The sequence below is a fragment of the Lontra canadensis genome, unplaced genomic scaffold (genome assembly GCF_010015895.1).
Source record: "Lontra canadensis isolate GAN:19392208 unplaced genomic scaffold, GSC_riverotter_1.0 scaffold21, whole genome shotgun sequence".
Taxonomy (NCBI): domain Eukaryota; kingdom Metazoa; phylum Chordata; class Mammalia; order Carnivora; family Mustelidae; genus Lontra; species Lontra canadensis.
In genome coordinates, this window is record NW_022631015.1 from 16,468,559 (window position 1) to 16,493,482 (window position 24,924).

Sequence of the window (24,924 nt, forward strand, 5' to 3'; positions counted from 1 at the left end):
CAATAAAGTTGAAAGGGGATATAAATTACAGTTTTTTTAAACAGACAATAGTAAAATACTACAGTCAGCTCACTATACACAAAATCATGAACAGCAGCTTTTCATTAACGTCTCCAAAATCTTACTCGTTTACTGATGCTGAGAACGTAAAGAAAAAGGTACAGCAGGCTGTACGCATTCTCTCCATCCCGCAGGCATGTACTGCTGTACGTCCGCACCAGTTCCACGGGCTTCTACAGACAGGCGCACGAAGGACTCCTGCCGGAATCCCCACACACGTCATCCTCCAATGTCTCCGTCAGCAGGGGGACTCTGCAAGCGAAGGTGCGGATGGCGGGGCGCTCTGTGCTCAACCGTCTGCTGCAACCGTGGCGAAGCGGGCACCTGTGGCCCGCAGAGCTCATCCCAGCTCCTCAGCATTTTCCAGAACTGAAGTAAAATAATTAACAGCAAAACCACATAACGAAACCTACCAATCCGAAGCGGGGGGAAAAAAAAACCAACAAAACACCCCACAAAAAGACAAAAAATCAACATCCCTTCCCTTCCCACACCCAACTCCAGGCGTGTTCTCGTGTTTTCCTACAGTAATACTGCTCTCCGCATCCCACCTGCCCAGCCAGGCCCAACCGAGGGACAAGGACGGCTGGAGTCAGAGCCCCAGGCACGGTCAACAGTTACAATCCCGGGTCATGTTGGCAGGTGCTGGGCCGGCAGGAGACCACGGAGTATAGCTGTGGGGTTTCTCAGTGTGCTTATGAAACGGGACAGAGAACAGCTAGCTACAAGGGGCCTGGTCGCCAAGGGGAACATGGCACCGAACTTGCAGTCGGACATATGTGTACACATGAAATAAGAACGGACAGCAGACACGTTCAGTCTTACGTAAGTTCTTTGGTTGTAAAGAACGGCCTTCTGGAATCTTTTCTGCAAAGAGGGGTTTGCAACCTTGTTCTTAGGCAACCCCATCTTTTCCATCTGCTCGTCTAGTGGAGGATGACCTAAGTTGCTGTGTATCCAAATCCAGTACCTTGTGATTTTCTACAAACCACTTTTATCTGCATTTTCATGTGCAGTCTTGTCTGTCTCTGAACAGACATACATAGATATACATTTCATATACATCATATATATTATTTATAAAAAAAAAGAGCATTGACTCCAGATTCTACAGTAAGAACTGATTAAAATTTGTTGTACAAGAATAGAGTTTGTTTGACTCTGTGGAGGTTTCTACACAGTGGGTGTGTGTAGTAGTTAAGTGCAAAACAAAAATACTGCCACTTAATTCAATCCGGGATTTTCGGTTCTCTGGCTTTCTGGGAAGGCCGAGGCGGCCAATTCACCCGAGTGACAAAGTGCCGCTGCCCCCAGCTCGGGAGGAGAAGGTAGGTGGCCCACGGAGCACACGGCTTCTCCACGCTGGTCTGAGGTCCCCGGCTGGGCCGCAGCAGGTTTTAAAGACGGTGCTGGTGCTTCCACAGGGCGATCGGAGCAGAGAGGCCGTGGCCTGCGAGGAAGCATGGGCTGCCTTTCACCGAGCGGTCGTGCTGCCCTAGAAAGCAGAGAGGCTGGTGAGCTCAAGCTCTGGAACCCCCCACCCCCAACTCCATAGACAGAGAGAAAGACAGACACACATATACACACACACACAGGGCCTCCCACCCCTAACACCCACCCATACACATGGACACATACACAGGGCCCCCCACCCCTAACACACACACACACGGACACACACACGACACATACACACATACACACACACGGCCCCCCTCCCCCAACACAGACACAGGCCTCCCTACCCCCAACACACACACACACACGCACAGGGCCTCCCTCTCCCAACTCTAACACACACACACACACACACACATGCACGTACACACAGGGATCACTCAGTGGGACATCACCCACCGCACACAAGGGGCTCTCCCTGTAGGGACCCACAGGATCTGATTCATTATGGAATCCAGTTCTAGGATTTACACTCTACGAGGGAGAAACCTAGCCCAGAGGGGAGGCTTCTAGGAAAAGTAATGACAGTAAGACCCAAAGCTAAGGTAAAAAATTGTTATGGCAACTTACTAAAACCCAAGAGTATTATAACAAAAATACTAAAGCAATTAAAAAAAAAGAAAGAAAGAAAGAAAGAAAGAAAAGAAAAAGAATTGCCATAATCCCACATGACCCTGATAACCGCAAATATTTTTGTTAAATTCCACTTTTAAAGCAGGATCTTCGGCAGGAAAACACTGTTCTGGAGCCTCTGAAAACAAAAATCAGTCTGTTCTGTTCCTGTTTGCTGGTTCTAAACAGTAGAAGCCATGGAACGAGAGGAGGGACTGTTGCCGCTTCCTCCCCTGTGGCCCCAGCTTTTCCCAGTGCAGCCTTCGGACGCCCTGTCACTGTGGCAGAGGGTGGGAACCCAACCCCCGCTCCATCCCGTGCTGAAGCAGAACGTCAGGTGAGAGGGCAGCGACTTGGGGCCTTGAATTCTGCTCGGTGAGTCGGCTGAGGGGCACTGGAGGGGCACGACTCGGGGACGCCTGGGGGGCTCAGTCGGTTAAGCAACTGCTTTTGGCTCAGGTCATGATCCCAGAGTCCTGGGATCAAGTCCCGGGTCAGGCTCCCTGCTCAGCAGGGAGCCTGTTCCTCCCTCTCCACCTTCTCATCTTCTCTCTCAAATAAATCAATAACATCTTTTAAAAGAGAGAGAGAAGCACTGTTTGAGGTGGAAGAAACAGCCCTTGGACGAGAATTCTTGCAAGAGGGACTGACAGGCCGATCAGGCCAGCGGGGCAGGCTCGCCTGAAGACCAGGGTAAGGAAGCCGAAGACTTTGAAACCAACGAAAATTCTGTTTCCAAGGACAGTCACGAGTCACTTTACTCCTAGCCTTATGTTGCGGAAAAAGTTTTTTTTTTTTTTTTTTTTTAATTGTAAGGAATCCCTCTGTAGGTTTTTGCAGTGTAGGGAGGCGTGTGCTGTGTAGGTGACACGCACAGAAATTTTAAGGGCTGGTATGCAAAGGGAGTAAAGCTTGTGGGGGAAAAGCCACCAAACCGGAATCACTTCCTGAACAAAGCAGAGACCGAATGGCAGCATGATGACCCTCCTAGATTATCTTTCTCCTTCGGTCCGAGCTTTGTTCTGCTCCACTCGGGAACTCTCATAGCCCTCGCACAGCTGCAGTGGGGCTGTGGGACCAAAATGTTCATCCCGAAGGGGAAGCTCTGGAGAAGAGCCCTCAGAAGCGGGCGATCTCCTATCCACATCATTTGCTCTTTTCACCAGTACTGTTGGCAAACATGCATTTTGCTCCATTAGTTTAGGAATTAAACTAAAAAATTAAATGATGGAACTATAAAATGCAACCTCATAATAAACCAACCCGCTAACTTCCAAAGCCCAAACTTCAACGGCGCTGGGCACCAAGTGACTGTTTTTTCAATCCATTCTGTGATGCGTGCCTGGCCTCCCCCCGCCCCTTTTTAATGTGTCTGAAACTGGCATGCGTCTGACAATTACTGGTGTGCTGCAGTTTAATTGGAAGTGTTTTTTTGGTAATAATACATAAAACAATGGTTTATCTAAAAATTACAGAAATTACAGATTTGATGAAATAGGATGGGTGCGATCTGAATGCGTGGGACAGCCTGTAATTAAACATCTCTGGGAATGCACAGGAGATTCAATGATCCTTATTCGGCATCGAGCCGCAGGCCACCAAGAAACGCCAGTGGTCTCTGTATTCTGTCGTTGTACTCGGAGCTGGCGGGAACAGGCGCCCAGCCCCACAGAGCCAGCTGGGCAGCTGAGTGAGCGAGCCTGCTCCCCGGGGGCCCGGCCTCCCTGTCAGCAGTGCTGCAGTCCACCTCTCCTACTGTGTGCGGGGCGAGGTGCCTCTGGGGCTTGGTGCACCATCAGGCAGGCTCACCGACATGGACGACAACGGACGGCCCCTGGAATGTATTACCTTGTCACTCTCCGCTGAGGAATGCAGCTGGGCAGGGTCCTGCGGCCCGTCTGAGATACTCTTCTGGTCCGTTTTATTTGGTAGGTTTCTTCTACTCGAAAGCTCTCCAGCAGAAGGATCTGTCAAACCCTCAAAATCTTTCCCATCGGATACACCCATAAACTCTGTGAAAGAATGGTCCTCAAGGATCTTTGTGGTGTGTTCTACGGTCACTTCCCCGGGACAGAACTCTCTGGCTGGCTGGCCATTTCTGCCGGAGCACGCATCTTGTTCTGAACAGGAGCCAGTCCTACAGAGGATTCTGGGATTTTTTTCAGGGATGCTTTGGGGCAATGGGCTCCCTTTGGCTAAGGCACTGTTTTCCTTGAGTGGCACCAAAGTCATCTTCTCTTTCACCAAGCCTCTTTCTAATTCTGTCAAGTCTTTGCTGGACGGTCTGAAATCATGTGCGAGCGACGGCCCGTAATGCTCACTGGAATCCGCATCCTTTGTCTGCACGGCCAGCTGGTCTGAGCTGTCACTGGCAGGGACCGCCATGTCGGACAGCGTGGCATTGGAGGCACTGTGGGAGAAGTACCCGCTGGTAATGCTGCTGGCGGTGGGGCTGCGGGACACTTCTTTCTCCAAGACCCGCGAGTTCATCAAATCGACTTTAGAAGAAAACCACTCCCTGTTCTCCAAGCTGGCGTTGTAAACACTGAAGTCAGCAAACTCCACAGGTACGTAAGGCTGTGAACCTATCAGCTTCCTGTTAAGTGCTTCCAGGTCACTTTCCTCCTCCTCGGAGTCCTGTAGCAATGAAGGTAAAGTCACTCGTTAGCGCCTTTCAGGGACTTTACTGTCGAGACAGGTTTCAAATATATTCCCATTAAAGGCATTCACATTCACATGTTTAGCAGTTTTTTTTTTCTCTTTCTTTCTGAGTTTCGTTAAATTTTGTCACCTACTGTGCCTACAAGTACATTATGCTCAGAGATCTGTGAGCATAAACCCACTGTCACCTAATACGGAGGAGATTTATTTCTTCTGTGCTCACTCAGTGCTGACTGGAAATGCTTGCTTCACTGGCTTAGATGCAGGAGACTTTTAATTAATGTTAATTAATGATGGTGTTCAGTTGTGATGTTTTCCCTTTTGGAATTAAATGAGGGAGGCAGACGGAGGCAGAGAAAAGCCGTTGCTTCATTTGTTCTCACAATCCTCACTTTGGGAAGCCAAGGGCGGGTGAGTAAGGTACTCTGTGGAAGATTTCTGATATTTTATGGGGGGAGAAGGCAGCAAAATGAAGACCTCAACAGCAAAAAGAGCAGAGAACGCAATTTCAACACTGGTTCCCAGGGTTACAGGAAACACCGTAAGGCTGTGAAATACTAACAGTCTTACCGTTAACACTTTCTAGGGGTTTGGAGAAGCAGGGATAGACGATTTAACCAGAAGGTGAGGAAGGTGCTGAGACGTCACAGAGTATCTCCGTGTCAAACAGCTTTAGAATTCTGTTTGTAAAGACCGGTAAACCCACACAGAAGGGGGTATTCTCAATGCCCCAGTCAGTCCCTGAGTGGATAATTCCTCTGTATGTGGTGGAAAACAGCATGAAGCATAAGGATGTTTTCTGTTCAAATAGAAATAAATGACAAATGGCACCTGGCTGGCTCAGTCAGTAGAGCATGTGGCTCTGGTCTCGAGGCCATAAGTTCGAGCCCCACCTTGGATGTAGAGCGTACTTAAAAAGAAAAAAAAAATGGGGGCACCTGGGTGGCTCAGTCGGTTAAGCGTCTGCTTTCGGCTTGGGTCATGATCTCAAGGTCCTGGGATCAAGCCCCGCTCAGCAGGGAGTCTGCTCTTCTCTTTCCCCCTTGTGCTCTCTCACTATCTCTGTCTCTCTCAAATAAATATATAAAATATTAAAAACAGAAAAAGATGATATTACTATCTAGCCATTTTAATCAACCTCATAAACATCTGGCGACATTGCAAATATTCCTCTTGAAACATGACTTTCAGTGAGTTCTCATCAGGCATCCACTATATGCCAGTCACTGTCCTAAGAACTGGGAATACCAGTGTGGAGCAAAAATAGCCATGGTCCCCGGGTGTCCCGGCTTTGGGTCCTTGCTCTTAGAACAATCCTGGACCCTGTCTCACTGGATGGAAAGTTGATTCAGTATAGTAACAGGGAGACTGTGAAGACTGGCAACCAAAACATTAACCTCACTCACTAAAGTGTCATTTCAAGAGGCCGAGGAGGAGAGAGAGGCTGGGGAAGAAGAGCGTGCTTGAAGGCTACGGCAGACAGCGGTTCACAAGCGAACACCGATTTCATCTACTGAATTTTAGAGTAATACTTTCTTTTGCGTAAGATGTTAACTACCTAATCAATACTATAATACTCTTTAGTGCTCCTTAGTTTTTAAAATAACTTGAATATACGTTATGTAAAAGCATCAGTTGTCTTAATTCCGTGGCTATTAATCAAAGGTGAATATTAAGTACCAGTGATAAAAATTCCAGAAACTGGCAAAACAAAATTTTTGGCAACACTAATCTTGCCATCTTATTTTTAGCAACCCTCCACATTAGGGAGCACTGTCAGAAAGGGGGAGGGGGAGAATGTTTGGAAAGGAGCAAAGACTGGACAGAACTGAATCACTAATTTTGCCTGTATTTTATAGATTCTCTACTTGACGTGTTTGGACTCAAAATTGAATTTCTAGTGTTTGCATCCTTACATTTCCTTTTTTTTTTTTCAAGTAGGCTCCACGCCCAACATGGGGCTTGAACTCACCACCTGAGACCAAGTCAGAGTAGCATACTCTCCTGACGGCCAGCCAGGTGCCCCCCTCCCCCTTATATGTCCTTCTGATTTATGGTAAAGAAATACAATTTCCCAAGACTGGGAGTCTTTGATGTAATTAGTTACTGTAAATTAGGTGCTCTAAGAAAAACAAAATCTGAATGTGAGAATTCGTAATCTGGAGCTCTTTTTATGCCTGGAGGTATTTCTTCTGAAGACTGAGGAAAGGCCTGTTATCCTAAACTACAGCTTTGCTGAATGAAACGTTCAGTCATGAGTTTACTGGGTAGAAACAGGCGCGTGCACATCTGTCAAACTTGTGAAGATAAAAAATTATTCCTAAAGGATTAGAAGGAGCTTGGGAAAAACTGAAGAGTCCACAAAAGCCTCAAGAGATTAAGTTCAAATCGGGATCAGCACATAGTTGTGCACTTGGGATGGGACTGGGGGAAGGGGAATAACCCAAAGAGAGAGGCTAGCAGAGTAGGGACAAGTAATTCCAGAAAAAAAGAAAAACCGAATAGAGATGAAACATCTCCCAATATGTAAACAGACTGAAGGTTTATCAAGTTATTGCCTTTAAGGGGGGGCAGGGGAAGAGCAGTTAATTGGTTTAAACTGCACCTTAAGGGAATGTGGTTAGATAGAACTCCAGAAATACTCATCATCTGAAAGGAGACTAAGCTTAACACCTTCCTACTATGTCTTAAGGACACAAAGCATGAGAACCCTAACCCTAGAAGGGAAACATGGAGTCCAGCTCTCCAGCCCCTGTTTAGCTACAGTCTTCGTGATTTGGTTTTTGCAATTCGGTTTATGCAACTATTTACCTAGAGACGAAACAGCTTGATTTTAAGAAGGGATCCAAACCCTCATGAAAGCAGTGACTCCCCGTAAGGAGTTTCACTTGATTAAAGTGATTTTCATTTCCACTGCAATGGGGACTTGTCCTGCACGGAGACCTTCTCTTTCTGGAAGGACTGGTATCAACCTAGGCCCCAGCACTTCTGTCCATGGTGCTAGGAGGCCAGCAGCCCTTGTTAGAAACAGCAGTAGGCCAACCGAAACGGCACCATTTTGGGGAGCACCTAAAGTCACTGGGGTCAGCCCAATTCTCTGTGGAGGGATGGGCCTTTGTTCTTCTGCTCTCAGTAACTGGGAGACCTTGGGCATGCCACTCAAGTCCTTTGTTTCATCTTCTGTAAAATGGAGAAATAAACCATATGCTATCTATGCAAGACTCCAGGGAGAAGTGCTTTCCTTTCTACCCTTCTCTCTGCTTCATGACTTAAAAACAAGATGGACTCCAAAGATGTATTGTTGCCTTTATCTTATTCAAACAAGACACAAAGTACACTTGTGTATCTTCCCAAACTAATGAGACAACAAACGCTGCTTTAAGAATCAAGGGTAGCATTGAACCCATCAAAAACTAAGGATGGGGGCGCCTGGGTGGCTCAGTGGGTTAAAGCCTCTGCCTTTGGCTCAGGTCATAGTCTCAGGGTCCTGGGATCGAGCCCCGCATCGGGCTCTCTGCTCAGTGGGAGCCTGCTTCCCCTTCTCTCTCTGCCTGCCTCTCTGCCTATTTGTGATCTCTGTCAAATAAATTAATAAAATCTTAAAAAAAAAAAAAAACAACTAAGGATGTACTATATGTTGGCTAAGTGAACATAAGACAAAATAAAAGAATCAAGAGTAGCTATAGAATACCACATTTTATGTGAAATTGTAAAAAATGATTTCAACCTCCTTTGATCAGACCAAACCACTGATTCATACTCTGATTTTTTAAGAATGGAAAAGGAAGGAGAGTGAATGGAGAACAAAGAAATAAAGAAATAGAAAGAAATAAAGCAGCTTATGTCCATTTGCAAAAGGAAGAAATAAAATGAAAACTTCCTGAAAAGAAACAGAACCTCAGAGCAAGCAAGTAATATCATTAAAATCTACCAAAACATCCTGGAAACGGGGCTATCTGAAACAAATAAAAAACAGGTTCAGAGATGAAGAGTATTGAGACAGATTTCTTTCTCTTATTTAAAAAAATTTTTTGTAGGTTTTTTAATTTAAGCAATTTCTACACCCAAGTTGGGGCTAGAACTCCGTGACCCAGAAATCGAGAGTCACATATCCTTCCGACTGAGCCAGCTGAACACCACTCTCTCTCATTTTTTAAAAAGATTTTGTTTTTGCTGTTGTTTTGAGCCAGATTTCTACAGAGGATCGAGGCAGATCGCTCAAGATTCCAGCAAGAAAGACCAACCCTGCTCAGCAGACTTCAAGGTGTGTTGGATCACACAGAGCCTCCCCGCTACCTGAGGGCTGCTGAGTTATGAGAGGCTGGTTCCCTCCTACCCTCTGCTAGCTGAAAGTCCCGAGGTGAGTTTTATTTAAAAACATTACAAGGAAAGTAAATGATGAGGCAAACTCTGTCAACAGGGCAGCCATCTGCCGGGCAGACCCAGAAGGGTCATCCAGCAGTCTCTCGATGGGATGTTCTACAGAAATGTATAGTAACAAAGGAGTAAATTCAGTACTCGTGCAACATGGCGGCAAGTTCCACGTCAACCAACAGGCAGGTCCCATCAGCCAGAGAGCCAGAGTGTTTGAAGGGGTAACAAGCTGCCACGTGGCCTTTTTAGCCCATGGTGCTGCCTTATTAATTAAGCAAAGGGAAGTCAAGTAAGTGACTTAGCAATTCATTAGGATTCAGAGATACAGGGGTGGCTGCTGCGTTCACCCTCTCCTCCAGCAGGAACTACAATGGGGACTTGGAATAGAGGGCCAGGAGAACACAGAGGCAATGGTGGGGAGAGGGACAGAGGCGAGGGAGAAATGGTGGCTCTTCTTTGACCTCAGTGGGCAGGAGGAATGAGGTCATTTCTGAGGACCTGCCAGCACTCCAAGCATGCAGACGGCTGGCCGACTGCATAGCCGGGTTTGGTTCCGGTTAGGGTCACACAGTGTGGAGCAGGGCACATTTTAGAACCATTAGGATCTCACACCAGCGAGTCTTGGGACTGGGTCTGCCACGCTGCAGCTGGGAGAGGAAAGCTCCCGTGCACTGCCTGCAGATCAGACCACACACACACCTAGGAAGCCATGGGAAAGCGAAAGCTGAGACACAAACTAAGACAACTGTTTCCAGGCCCGAGAATACAGGTTTTTTGTTTTTCCTTTCTAACAGAGGTATCTTTGATAACCCAAAAGTATACAGTGTCTTAAAAATTACTTTCTAATCTGTAATTTGAAAACCAAATGCTGGGGGAATGACTTTTACAGGTAGAGTTTCTACCTACCTGTGGCTGAGGTACAGGTAAGCCATCCCAGAAGCAAGACCGACACCAGCGGAGCTGGGCCCTATTTTGCCAGCAAATGAGGACAGGCTCCCTGAGATGGCAAACAGACAGCGGGGGCTACAAGCTACAGAATGAGCTGGGCAAGGGCATCAGGCAATGCGGAAAGAGCTTTCAAACACACCCAGGGCTCAGTGCACGAGTACTCACTCCGAGTAAGTGCAACTCCTCTAGGTAGATTAACTTCAGAATCTGCTCAGTATGCATGGGCACATCAGAAAGATTCAGAATCAGTGACAGTGACCTCATGGTTATGCTTTTTAAAGACTAGAACCCGTGAGAGTGCCTTGTTCCCCTTTCTAAGCAAGTTGCTACTGAGCAGAAAGATAAATAAAACAGAATGAACACTTAGGGAAAAAAATCACAGGTCATGGCCACATTCATGCAAAATTTCATTACCGGTGATCACATTTAAAGAAAAGAAAGAAAAGAAAAAAAAAAAAAAAAAAGCAGAGACCCAATACATTCTTTTAACGTCTTATACAGGATTTGGATGATTGTCTGTGAAAGCGCCTTACACCCACCACCAGGCAAGACGACAGACATGGTTCCAGAACTTACAATCTTCCTGTCCCGTTTGCTACTGTGCTCTATGGGCATGCTGCTGCCATTGCTTCCTGAGGGCACAGTGCAGCCCGGGTTAAGTGCCTGTCGGGAAGGCATGCTCTGCAAAGGTTAAGACACACAGATGCATCACATACGGAAGACGCCGACAGCCGGAACACACAGCACGGACGTGCCGGTTAGAAAAGCAACGCAAACACTGCTAATCCCATGCACGGGGTGCAGTTTGGCAGGCTGCGGTCAAATCACCGAGGGACTCTGACGAGACTACACACACGCCATGGCCAATCGCACCCTTGGTTTTATTAATGTAAAAATAAGCAAACAAACAAATAAAAAAAACCTGTCGTATTTTCAAAACACCCAGGGAACATCTCTCCCTCTCTCTCTCTCTCTCTCACTTGGAAGATTAAAAAAAACAAAACAAAAAAACCCCCCAAACCCCAAACTCCGAAAAGCCGGAAACACACAGAAAAGAACATCAAGGGCACCACGCAAGAAATCCTGCCATGACCCCATGGAACCCCCATGCGTCCACGGGCATGGTTACTGCCCCGTCCCCCACCAGCCCCCAAACATGATCCTCCTCGCCCGCCCCCCCGCCCCCTACAGAGACCAGCGGCACTTACCTCCTGGCTGAGGAGTGGCCTGGCTTCAAGAGCTATCCTTTTCTTATGCTCCTCTTTCACCGGCATTAAAGGTTTGAAAAACTTTGGTGGCTGGGGAGAGAATGCTTTAAAAGGACTGACTGTTAAGGCGTGGGGGTTCTCTGACGGACAACCTGGGGAAGACAAACAGGAACGGATTGACAGGCACACCAGAAGCAAGGTCATCCCCAGACACGGGAATATCCAGTTTGACAGAGAAATCAACAAGGCTAATATTTGGCTAAAGACCGAAACCGGTGTGGGCAAGAGCGGAGAGGTGGTGACGGAGTCACAAAGAGTCAGCCAAGGGCGAGGGAGCACGGAAGAAAGCAAGAAACTGAATTTTCTACTTCTTTTCAAGATCCGCCCCCCTGCCCCCCCCAAGAAGCGCTGCCTACGAGACTGATTTCAACTCGTGCTGGTTTTCCGTTGCTCTGAAATCCTGGAGTCTGTGACCCTTCCATGCATTTGGGCACTCTGTCATTGCACTATCTTATTTTCTATGTATCTCATTCCACAGTTCCATTTCAGGATCTAGAATGGCACCTTTTTGAATCTTTCACTGTGGATAGCAAGTAGAGGCTCAATAAATATTCAAGGAATGGATACTGTATATGTTTTCTTGCGAGCCCCGTTTTTCCTCAAGCCACCTGCTCCGTTTGACTAAGGAAGAGAAATTCCGCTTTCCTGCTCTGACTCATGTTTTACTTTTAGGGGCCTCTTTCCCTCCTAATGTATTTTCTTCCCAATTCACTGGTACAATGTCATTTAGTAGGTAAAATATACAGTGCATTGTGACAGCTAATTCATGTTTTTGAAGAATGCTATTCCTTTCAGGGCACCGGCAGATGGTACAGTTAGGTAATAATGCTGTCACTGATTGAACTCATTTCTGGTACCATTTTTGAAACTGCTTTAGGAATCAAAAAATTCTTGTAAAAACATCTTTTGAGAACAAAACCATTACACAGGGTATTCTTTTGGTTAAAAAAAAAAAACGAAGTTTAACCGTCACATAAGACTTGTATCTCAAAAGGGACTTCAAATTCAGGAAATGATGTGGGGAAAAATATGATTTGAAAATTGTGAAGCGCTACACAAAAAGCCCAATATTATTATCGGATGATATGCCGACTCCAAAGCAAAAAGAAATGAAAGAAGTGAACATGACACATTCTCTTAGACTCATCCAGCGTGTTAGAATTTCAGGTTCCTATCTTATTAAATGCCACCTACAAAAGAACTCCCCCCGCCATGCTTTCCCTAAGAAATGATAAAGGAAAACAGAAAAACAATCTCACCACTACTTTCTTTACTCCTTCGAGGCGAGTCCCTGGGCAAAGTGCCGTAACAGGCTATATCTTGGTAACTGGAACTATAGTCAGACATGTCTAATTGGTTTTCCAGCCAACCCTACAAGGGAAAGATACGGGTTAGCGGTCGTTAAGTCCCTTTAAAATGGGAAGTGAAGCCCAGATTTGAGTTTTTTTCCTATTTTCAAATGCCAGTACATGTTCTTCTTTCTTTACTTTCATTATACAGTATTTCAAACATCTAGAAAAGTACAAATGGCTGAATAATATGACAACTACAGTCAGACCCTGGGTACAGCGAGAGTGTTAATGTTCATATCCTATCGTATTTGTCCAAAATTTAATAAAATCATTACAAATGGAGTGACTTCCCTTCTGAATCCCTAAGGTCCCAACCACTTTCCTCCCTTTCCCTTGATAAATTTGGTATGTATCTAGGGTGACTGGGTAATTTAGAGACCACACTGAAATGCTTTTTGGAGTGAGTGGGTTCCATTAATAATTTCGCCTGGGTAGCAGGCATACACTAAGATCGCCCCAGGCAAACCAGATCTGAGATTTAAAAGGATCAAACCAGCATAAGGTATAGGTACACTAAGGAAAGAAAACTCCCTTTGTGCATCATATAAGCTTATTTAATCTTAAGCAACTTCTCGGGAGTTGGCTGCCTAAAATACTAGATTTTAAACTTCTTGGTGACATAACCCGCGTTTGTACTCTTTGAATCACTCAGTCCCTTGCCTAGTAACATAAATACGATATATGCTCCAAGCAGTATTTGCCGAGAAAGGTCCTGTGGCAAAATATCCATAATTTAAAATGCCTAATTTTCCTAGTTGAATTAAGTCTGATTTTGTGATGGTAGATATACTACTTTTCTGTTTGTTTTTTAAATTCACATATAATGTGTTATTGGTTTCAGAGGAAAAGGTTTGAGAGGTTCACCAGTCTTTATAATACCCAGTGCTCATTACAACGTATACCCTCCCCAATGCCATCACCCAGTTACTCCATCCCCCCCACTCCAGGAACCCTCAGTTGATATAATACTTTAAGTCATTGAGTTAGACCCATAGACACACAGATATTCAATTTGGTGTAGTACTATGCCGGTGTGGAAAATGTGCTAGCACTGAGTGCCTAGCAATTTCCCATCACGTATTTGAACCTGGAAATGGACACGTGGAGACAATGATCTGCATAAGATTAAGACATGAAGTCCTGAGATTTCAAAAACACCAAGAGCTAACTTTTCAGACTTCGACTCTTCTAGTCATGCCCACGCCATAGGTGCACACCTTATCGTCTTCATCAAAGCCAGAAAGGTCTGGTCGACTGGAGGAGACCTATAAGAGAGCCATGGTTTTATCAATGTGGTTTATGTATTTAACATAAATTACACAGAAACACAGAAACGTAAGGTCACGTTTACAGTTGAAGCCTGTATGATAGTCTCAACCCCCGATTCTTTCTGCAATCCTCAGGAGTAACAACTGTGCTAAATTTGGGGTTGATCATTCCCATACAGGCTTTGTAGAATCCTCACATTCACAAAAATGGATTCATACGTAAAAATAGATGCACAAATTATATAGAAATATATAAAACAGGTATGCACATGTAATATATATTTTGCATATTTTTATCATTAAAATAAGTGGTATCTCACCATACGTGGTCTTTTTTGTTTCAGAATTTATTTGTTCTATTTTAGATAGATACCTAAGCTGCTTCTAATTTTTCTCTGTTACAAACTCGGATGAAATAAGTTATTGTTACTGTCCCTAAGTACCACTCTAGTTGTATCCTACGATTGACAGGCATACCATTTCAACATTACTTAGTTCTAAACACATCCCATGTTTCTTTTTTACTCTAACTTATTTATTTATTAGTTTAGGTAATCTCTCCGTCCAACGTGGGGCTCAAAGTCACCACCCTGAGCCTGAGGACCGCATGCTCTACTGACTGAGCCAGACAGCCAGGCGTCTCCTCCAGTGTTTCTACAAGGAGCTCGGGGGGTAATATGGAGGCCTGGAATCTCTGGGCTGTAGATAAAGCTTATGCACCTTCAACTCTGCTCTTCCATAGCAATTCTGGGGGTAGCTTATGAAATCCTATAAGAAATTATGTTGGGAATTTATACAGATCAGTTTAGGGAGATGTGCCAATTTTTTTGATACCATGTGTTCCCATCAAGGAACACAGTCTCTCTCTCCATGAGTTTAGGCTTTACTTATGGCAATAGCTGCATTCAGATTTTCTATTTCTTCTATGATTTGGTTTTTGTAAGAAAATTCCATTTTGGGGGCGCCTGGGTGGCTCAGTGGGTTAAGCCTCTGCCTTTGGCTCAGGTCACGATCTCAGGGTCCTGGGATTAGGCCCCACATCAGACTCTCTGCTCAGCGGGGAGCCTGTTTCCCATCACCCCTCTTCTGCCTACTTGTGATCTCTGTCAAATAAATAAATAAAATCTTTAAAAAAAAATTCCATTTTGTTGAAGCTTTTATACTTACTGCTATAACATTATTCATAGCTTGCTCTTATGCTGTCTAAATCTTTGTCCCCTCTGTAGTGATACATCCCTTTTTATTGTCAATAATATTAGAATCAATATTCCAATATTTTCCTTCCTTCTCCAATTCATCTTAACTAGAAGTCAGTCCATTTGACCAGTTTTTTCAAAAAGCCCATTTTTCAGCTTTGTTGATTCTATTGTTGGTTTTCTATTCATACACCTCTGTTCTAATCTTCATGCATTTTCTTTGAATTTATTATAATTCTGCTCTAATATTTATTATCTTTAAAAATCTTTTATTCTGATTTTTTTTGACTTAAAAATCTTATCTATAAATACTTCCCTGTGAATCTCTAAAAAATACAGAATCCCTCCTCCCTTTAAAAAAAACCCTAACCACAGGGGTCCCTGGCAGGCTCAGTCGGAAGAACATCCAACTCTTGAGTCATGAGTTCAAGCCCCACGTTGGATGTAGAGATTACTTAAAAAAATAAAACCTTAAAACAAAAACAAAACCAGAGTATCACTATCATGGTATAAAAAGTCAAATGATTCCTAAATAGTATCTGACAGCCCCCGTGTTCAAATGTCTTGGACACACTGTCAGTTAATTCTGAGTCAGGCTGACAACAGTTCACACGTTTTCCTTTTTCTAGGTCATTTGTTCCTCTAGAGCTTCCCCTTGCTAACAGAGCTCCTTTTGTGTCACTCAGCGTTCTCTTCTGTCCCCCGTAAACACGAGCAGTCAGATTCAAAGTCTTGATCAGATCTAAGTCCCCAGGGGACTGGGAGTGAGGACAGAAGCCTCCATTAGGTGGTCCGTCTTTCACTGTTAGCTCAGATGTTTCCCTTGGGGTTTTTTACTCTTTACTATGAGATACATACATCCCTAAGAGTGGCTCTTGTTCTTTCCTTTTCTCTGTCAGTATTTGTCTGTAGAAACAGAGTAATAGGGAATGGAGCCTAGTTTCCTCTCGTACCATTTCAATTGCATCCCACAAGCACTGATGTGTGTACCAGTTTTCATTTTTCAATTCACACCATATGAGTCTCTAATTATCGGTTTCTAAATAATCGCACTGTGGTCAAAAGGAACCCGTATGTACGACTACAGGGATGTGCTGGGACTGGCTTTGTGGCCTGCTGGAAGGCAGTGCTTATAAACGGTCACCATGTTTGTAATCACTGCCTGGCAATTCTGGACAGCAGCAAGGTAAGGATACTGTGCCCTTCCTGGGCAGGATCCTTTACTCTGCTGCTTCTGGAGAGGAGCCTGCTTTGAAATTGTCTGTGCACTAGTCTGTCCTTTCTTTCCATGACCGTGTCCCCTCCTCCAGAAGCAGTTCCTGTCGACTGGAATTTCTAGATGAACTGGTTGAGAATGACAATCAAATGGCCAACGGAGAGACCGTGGACATGGAGAGCGTGGACGTGGGGGTGCCCGCGCCCTATCACACTGCTGGGGGACATAGGAAAAGCCACCAGGGCAGCGAGGACAGAGCAGCACGCAGCCAGGACCTGTCGCTGATCCTTCCACCCTTATATCAGCTACGTTCAGTTTACATCTCAAGGACGTGACCTCCTGAAGAGAAATCCAGAAGAACCCACTAAAGGCTCAGGTGTGGGACGGTCACTGTGGTCCTGGGTGTGTTTCCCAGGGAGAGAGGAGAGGCTTGCGTGGATGCCCACGCCAGGAACCGTGAGCCCAGGTCCCCTCTCATGAGCACCCCAAGCCCTGAGACATATCCCGGAAGCAAGAGCCTCGGCAGGGTGCTCACGTTATGAACGTTCGGGGTGCTGAGGCTCCTCCGCAGGTGCCGAGACTTGGTGGACAGCGCTTCCTTGACCGTGACCGCCTGCAAAGGCCAAAATAACAATTGTTTCTCTCCCCTGATGACAGACAGTATTATGTTTATTGTGGACGGTTTAGAAAATACAGAAAGACCCATCATTTCAAGCCCACGCTCCCTCCCGTAGCTACAGAAGCTGGACTCTTCCGGTAGCCACTAATTTCGCTTTCCTTAATCTACCAAAAACTAATTTCTCTTTCCTTAATCTACCAAGAAGCTGGACTCTTCCGGTACCCACTAATTTCTCTTTCCTTAATCTACCAGCTTTCCATACCTAAAACCAGGAAAACTGCTGAACTAAGAACATTTATGTGGTAGATTTTTTACAGAGGTAGAGAAAACAGAGAAGAAATAGCCCTCACGAGAGATCTCATTTGCAAAACGACCACCAACTTTTATGATTTGTGTTTTACTCGCAAGGCAATTCCGGCGGGCCTTCCGCGAAAGGCAGGTCTTTCGAACCAACGCCGATCTCAGCCCTCTCGTTGCTCTTGACGCACTTTCTATGAACGCACTTTCTTCTGCTTCTATGCATGACAATTCCCGTCTCAGTCTTGCACTGCCTAGTGAGTTAGCGGACTGTCCGGCTATTGTTGCAGAAGTTAACCCGGACCCCCCCAAAATTAGGGGAACAGTAAGAGCATGTGGCTAAGCATATGGACACTGGATTCAAGCCTTCCTGGTTTGCCACCGACTTTGTACCAACTGCTTAGCAGCGTAGCCTCAGGCAGGTTAGCTAACTTCTGCTCGCCTCCATTTTCTCACTGACAAAAGGGGATTTTAACAGTGTCTATCTCCCTTGAAGGGCCATTTTGAAGACCAAACGAAAGAATGTATCTAAATTACTTGGGCGCTGGGCTTCAGCAGAAGGTGCTGAACAGAACGCAGACATTATTTCCATTTTGCTATTCTGACACAGTAACTACTTTGAGGAGATTGCTACTCTCCTTCTCTGACAGAGGCAGAGGGAAGCTGTTTGGTAAATAAATTCATCTTTGTCCACCCAGGGGGGAGGCTGGTGCTCTCGCCCTCTGGTCCAGATGCTGCTGTAACTTGCCTGCCGGAGCCGTTCGAGGCTCAGAATGTTCTCCACCTGCAACACGCCCCGCGTGTACTTCTCTATGTAGGTCTCCCCGTCTGACGTGCCTTCATTCTCACTCCTTGCTGCCATGAGAGCCAGTGTCTCCCGGTCCTCAATCTCTTCTGTTGCCTGAAGGTACAAGAAAACAGTGACAATACTTTTTTTTTTTTTTAATTACGATACTTTCACGTGAATAGTATTTTTATCCAAATTGTAGTGAGAAAATGATTTAGAGGTTCTAAGAATTAACACATTCTCCAATACATCTATTTCAGCATTTTTTTTTTTTTTTTTTTGACAGAGATCACAAGTAGGCAGAGAGAGAGGAGGAAGCAGGCTCCCTGCTGAGCAGAGAGCCCTATGCGGGGCTCGATCCCAGGACCCTGGGATCATGACCTGAGCCGAAGGCAGAGGCTTTAACCCACTGGGCCACCCAGGTGCCCTTATTTCAGCATTTTAAAAAAGTAATATAAATATATATATTTACCTTTGGTATATTGGATACTATTTCATAGGTTACACCACAGGAATAAAATATATTCTTCAATGATATTCTCCTCTTCAGACTCTGCGTGAAGCTCTAGTAAGAAAGGAAAGCTGAATCAAGCAATGTGAAATACATTTAAATCATTTGGCATTTTACAAATTGTAGAAGCATAATGAAGTACTATGTTTTTGATACACATACGATATTCAGAAAAACAGAACTGAAAAATCCTTGTCTCTGATCCCGGAGGACAGCAGTGACCATCTGTCATATGGGGATTAGATGACAGAATCTGTAGTCCATTCGGGGATTTGGGGTCCGTTTTTTAATAAAGATTTATTTTTTAAAAGAATTTATTTATTTATTTATTTATTTATGAGAGTGCAAGCGAGCGCAAGCAGGGGGAAGGGGCAGAGGGAGAGGCAGAAGCAGGCTCCTCGATGAGCAGGGAGCTCAATGTGGGACTCGATCCCAGGACCCTGGGATCACGACCCAAGCGAAAGGCAGATGTTTAACTCACTGAGCCACCCAGGCGCCCCTATTTATTTATTTTAGGGAGAAGGACAGAGAGAGCGAGAGAGCGTGCGGGCACATAAGCAGGAGGGACAGGAGGAGAGAGAATTTCAAGCAGAGTGGGACGTCAGCTGACTGTGCCACCCAGGCACCTCGTGATCTGACAGGGTTTAATCAATCTATCCTCACACAGGAGAGAACCGGAGGGTCCATTTTGTTGGCAGCACCTGCAGGATGAGATCTGGGGAAGCAGCAACGATGTATTTTGGGCCTGCCCCTTGTCCTGTTTTGTCACGAACCTGCTTGGACTTGGCACTTAACCTTTTTCAAACAGTGGCATGTCATAGCTCCACTGCCTCTCAGGATTATGGGTGTCAAAGTTGGCCAAGGAGGAACGTCTCTCATGGGTGACATCTCCCTGTGCTGGCCTCATGCCCCCTCATCGGGGGTCAACAGGAATCGGACTGTAACTTGGCTAGTGTGGTGACATCTTGCACGCCCACTGTCTCAGCACCACAAAACACAACTTAATGATAGGGGGAAGGAAGAAACTTCCAGCTCAGGTAGGCAACAGCAGAATCAGGCCCCGTTACTACCTGTTTGTTGTAAATATTGGCCGCAATCCGTTTTCGTAATACTAACTCCATAGCAGCCGGGTGGCTGAGCTGGACGGTGGTCTTCACAATTAGGTAAATCCTTTCGTTCTGCGGTGTGACCCTATTCAGGTGAACGGAATCATGCACTGAGGAGTCCCAGGAAGCCGTGGCTGAAACCTAAGGACAGGAGAAGGGCGGGGGACATGGAAAAGACCCAGCTCAGGGGTTGCGGTTTCACATCAAAAACGAGAGCAAGAAGAGACACGCAACCCCACTGAAGCATATGTTTCTCCTCCCTTTTTCTGAGCGAAAACACACACCCAACTTTTTCAAGTCCCCAGTCCTCTCCCCCAAAGCAGACCAGAGCGTCTGATGGGAAGACAGGCCCAGAGGCAGGTGCACTCATCTGACACCCAGGAATGGAATGGTGGGGGTCAATTACCTCCTCATCACTGTGCTTGATGATGGGCAGGTAGAAAAACTGGCTGCCGTGCTCCTTGGGCAGGATGGAGTTCACGCCGGATGCGTGGGGGCCCACGAGCTGCTCGTTGGCACTGAGGTCATCGGCTGGCCAAGTCCGGGGCACAGAAACAGAAGTGGAAGGAAAAGTCATTTTTTAACCAAGCACTGAATTCTTAAAAATATGCTTTCCACAGATGATGTTTACACGTAACACACTTTCATTTTTTTCTTTTCTTCCTTATCCCACAGTTGGAACAGAGATACTAGTCCTCACTGTAGGTTTTATCCTTTCCAGAAACCACCGTGAGAGCCAAGAAGGCACCCGGTAAGTCTCCAATAAAATGGACCAATATACTCCATATGCAGTCCTAGGAGCAGAGATCTTCATGACAAAAACACGGCTGAGGCTCGGCGGTTAGACTCTGAGGTCAATTCCTTGTGTAACCTGGTGTCATGCTTATGTCCCACCTACACAACTTACACATGATCAGAGATCTGAACAGCTCAATGACCAACCTGGAATACAAGTTCCAAGCACTTGGGAGAAATACGGAGTTCATCTTCCAAAGCTCTACGTCACTAGGATTCACAAATTTCTCTGCGTGCTCATCCAGCCGTCGCGTGTAACCCTCCAATAACTGGGAGCCCAACACTTCATGAGGCACGTGTCCTACTTCCAGGCTCTTCTTTCCAGGAAGAGCCAAAGTCACCCTCCCCGGGTCTTCCCTCCAAAAGGAAGGTTTCCAGGCTGTGTTTTGAGATTCCGGGGGCTGTGCAAAGAGCCTGCCTGAGCCCGCCCATCCCCCCGCTTGTCAACTCGGCCTCTGTAGGTTCCATTTAAGATTTCATTCTGAAGGGGCGCCTGACTGGCTCAGTGGGTTAAGCCGCTGCCTTCGGCTCAGGTCATAATCTCAGGGTCCTGGGATCGAGCCCCGTATCAGGCTCTCTGCTCAGTGGGGAGCCTGCTTCCTCCTCTCTCTCTGCCTGCCTCTCTGCCTGCTTGTGATCTCTGTCAAATAAATAAATAAAATCTTAAAAAAAAAAATTCATTCTGAAAATGGATTTTCCAGCTGAAATACACGGAGGACCATCACTCTTGGTAGGTTCAATCCAATCACTACCACAAAGAACAATGAAGGGTTTACAGTGGAGCCATGTTCTGGCATTGGCGCTACTGGGGAGCAAACAGCAGTAATCAGAAATGCAGATTCCCAGGGCCCTGCAAAGCCCAAAGATTCAGAATCCCCAAGGGGGAATTACTTTCTCAGGTAATTCCTGTGTCCATTAGCGTCTCCTAACTGGAACCGATTTAACGTTTTTTTGTGTGTAGTTCTTAATCTCTCAGAACTCTCTTTTTAAGACTAAATATCCACTTCTCTCTCCTAGTGATGCTCCACGTCAAGGTTTATACATTTGGTTGGACTAAAAACGTCACCTAGATACAGCCTGTGAGTGATGAGAGAAGTCATTTCAGGAATCAAAAATCAGGTGGGTCTGAAGAGATTCCAAACCTAAGGGACATGCGAGGGCCCCTGGACACTGGGGTCTGCTTACCATTCAAATCAAGGAAGAGAACCGGTATATGAGTTTCCATTCCAGGTGGTGGGACCCTAAATTTAAGAAGAAAATTTAATCATAACAAAATACATGTTTTATATCTTTTTCGATAACTGAACACCACAGAGGTGTGGGAGTGGAAAAGAACCACTGGGGGGGTAGAGATTCTATTCAGGAAATATCTGCACATTTCTTTCTTTCTTTTTTAAAAGATTTTATTTGAGAGAGGGAGAGGTAGAGTCAGAGAGCATGAGCAGGGGAAAGAACAGTCAGAGAGGGAGAAGCAGACGCCCACTGAGCAGGGATCCCAATGCGGGGCTCGATCCCAGGACCCTGAGATCATGACCTGAGCCGAAGGCAGAGGCTTAACCGACTGAGGCACTCAGGCGCCCCTATTTGCACATCTCTTGATGTCCCTGTTAACACGGGACTTATGAGAATTATGCGACTTCCATAAAGAAATACCAGTTATATAAATCAAATGGAATTAACTGAAACAAAGATTATTTGACAGCTTTTTAGAAATAGTCCTAGTGATGGGAAAAAGGGAAGGGACGCTATTTAAGAGTGGAGACGGGGCACAAGATCAAAACAGAAGAAGTAAACAAAAAAGACAACACTGAAAAAGCTTAAAGCAGGAGAGAATGAAAGACATATCAAAGGAGGAAGGGTTGTCTACAAAAAAGACCAAAGCAGTGTTTTATCAAAAACTGGCCTATATAAATTTGAGTCACCTGGGGGGAGGGGGTGTGTGGTGGCTCTGGAAATGAGAAGTCCTGGGCCCATAACTCCTCTTGTGAATCAAAATAACGGGGGACAGGACCCAGGTCTCCACATTTTACAAACAGTCAAGATGACTTGAAGTTTGGAAATGGCGCAAATGAAAGTGACTGGGTAAGGAGAAGGACTGTCTAGACAGGACCTCAGGGAGCAAACAAGACTGGGAATAAGGGGGAGGTCTGCAACCAGGGGGCTGGCAGGCAGATGGTGTGGGTGCCCTGTAGGACTTGGGGACAGCGGGAGAATCTGCAAGGACAAACATCAGGTTTCAAATTATGTGCCAGCAAATTCAGATTTTCTGGTTTCAAAGTATTATCAACTCCATTAGACTTCCCCTTATCATTCATTATGGACACAACACTGCTGATGTTTCCGCGGGTACCCTACAGAGACTACCTGGGCACGTACACCCTCTGTTACTAGCAGTCTGATTTCTCCTAAATGCCTACAACATATTGTGATAAGAGTGGAATGAGAATAAGCAGCAGCAGCAGTAGTTACCACCTAACAAAGGGTGTTTTTAATATATTATCTCTAATCCTTTCAACAGTACCAAAAACAAGGCTCCATTTTTTGATTAAGAGTAAAGCCTCGGGGGTGTCTGGGTGGCTCAGTGAGATAAGCGTCTACATTCAGCTCAGGTCATGATCTCAGGGTCCAGGGTTCGAGACCCTTTCCCTCTGTTCCTCCCCACTGCTCGTGCTCTCTCTCTCTCTCTCAAATAAATAAAATCTTAAAAAAAAAAAAAAAAAAAAGAAGCCTCACAGAAGTTAATGACATTCAACACTTGAAGAGCTGCAGCTGGAAACTAAATTGGGACCTGGGTGACTGCCGAGCCTGGGGCGCCGTGCCATCACTGACGCACACCGGATAGCCGGACCAATCAGCAGACTGACCACGGTTAATTTAGCGCTGGGACCTGACCACGCTAGTGACCAAACTGAAAAAGAAAGCTTACTCTAAGAAGAAAGCATGTTTTCTCCCTGCTTCAAGTAGACTTTGGAAACACCCTTCTTTTAAGGCAAAATAAGAGAATTTCTGGAGACGAGGAAACCTTGTCCAAGTTGCTTGTTCGGAGAAACTGAGGTGCTCCCCGGCCTCCTGGGAGAGGAAGCTGGCCGCCGTGGGGGAGGAAAAGGGGAGGGCAGCATGGGGCATGGCTGGTCTTTCCCTGAGCGGCTCACGACACTCCCCACGGACTGTGCCAGTCCTGCAAAGTCCCTCCATGACTCCGTCAGGCCACTCACCAGTGGGCGGGCGCCCCAGGAACCCCGCTGCCCGGTGCGGGCACCAGCACGGCGTTTCTCTCCTCGGTCAGCCCCACCCACTGCTCCACAAGCCGGGCTTCCCGCTCCACGTCGTCCTCCGTCTTCTCTGCAGGACGAAATGAGGGGATGAGCACCAAGACGGGGGGAAAGACAACTTCCAGACTTACAATAAATGAGTTTTCACTTGGTGACATCCTAAGGGGCTTGACCATCCACGATGTTCTGAAGGAGGATGGGAGGCCTCGAAGTTCCAGCCTGAGCCCCCGACAAGCTCAGAGAGGCTCAGGCTCTCACCTGGCGGCCCTCTGGGCGGCGACATGGAAAGAGCATCAGGACGGGGATGAGAACACGGGTTATGTTTCCTGGTTCTGTTCCCTGGGAAGTTATTCGACACACCAATCTGGCTTCCTGATCAAAGAGGGCCTCTAGTAGCCAAGTCCACTCTATTCGCTTGTTGGAAAGATCCAGTGCCATAAAGGACGTGACACTGCTTTATAAAACTCGACGCCACCACACAGAGGATTAAAACATGCCACACAGCACTCCGTAAAACTAACTTTATTGTCCTTTACGTTCCTGACGAAAGAGATTGTGTGGAACATATTCTGAAACCCTCTGATTCACAACTGCGCCCTGGAGCTATCTGGGCGCAATCAGAGTGAGTTTCCACGAGCCGGCTGAGCACCCAGAATGCTGAGCCGAGATGTTTTACTGAGGGGGGAGCTTCTGCTAGTTTCTCCCTGAAACAGATGAACATTCATCACGTGTCCTTTGATGCAGGACTCACCACAATGCATGGATCATCACACTGGGGTGAGAGACTACGGGTTTGCAGGACACACGTCTTCCCCGGAGCCTCAGCTGCCGGCAGCATGAGCAAACCAGCAAAACCCCTGCAGCTGTGTGGCCGTGAGGGGAGCTGCAGGCCAGCCTTAGGCCCACCTGTACCCCCCTACAGGAGCTGGGTGCTGACCGGCCACATGAGACCCTAGAGTGGCCGGCAGTCCCAGTCCGGAGCCCGGAATGCCTCACACTGCCATGTCGGTTCTGACTGCATCTGCATTCGTCAGAACAGAATGCAAGTCTAACGTCACGGTTCACGTAGAGGCTTATGAATGTTTCTTACTTTCCAATTCCATACGGTGCCGAAAGCATCACAA

The 24,924-nt window shown here is 46.2% G+C and overlaps 1 protein-coding gene across 3 annotated transcripts in view; it reads right to left on the minus strand.

The window, feature by feature from the left end:
* Positions 1–493: 493 nt before the first annotated feature.
* The window catches only part of KIF13A (kinesin family member 13A), a 197,838-nt gene continuing 173,407 nt past the window's right edge, over positions 494–24,924 (minus strand). For 2 of the 3 annotated variants that reach the window (XM_032861617.1, XM_032861616.1), the window contains 13 exons: positions 23,744–23,870; positions 21,714–21,769; positions 20,140–20,264; positions 19,698–19,874; positions 18,589–18,681; positions 18,078–18,230; positions 16,949–17,026; positions 13,951–13,998; positions 12,641–12,752; positions 11,322–11,473; positions 10,690–10,794; positions 3,979–4,767; positions 494–1,555 (listed from right to left, as the gene is read on the minus strand). In XM_032861617.1, the coding sequence (XP_032717508.1) occupies positions 1,535–1,555; positions 3,979–4,767; positions 10,690–10,794; positions 11,322–11,473; positions 12,641–12,752; positions 13,951–13,998; positions 16,949–17,026; positions 18,078–18,230; positions 18,589–18,681; positions 19,698–19,874; positions 20,140–20,264; positions 21,714–21,769; positions 23,744–23,870 (2,036 nt within the window). In that variant the 3' untranslated portion in view covers positions 494–1,534. The remainder of the gene's footprint in view (positions 1,556–3,978; positions 4,768–10,689; positions 10,795–11,321; positions 11,474–12,640; positions 12,753–13,950; positions 13,999–16,948; positions 17,027–18,077; positions 18,231–18,588; positions 18,682–19,697; positions 19,875–20,139; positions 20,265–21,713; positions 21,770–23,743; positions 23,871–24,924) is intronic. The other variant, XM_032861618.1, reaches the window with a different exon arrangement.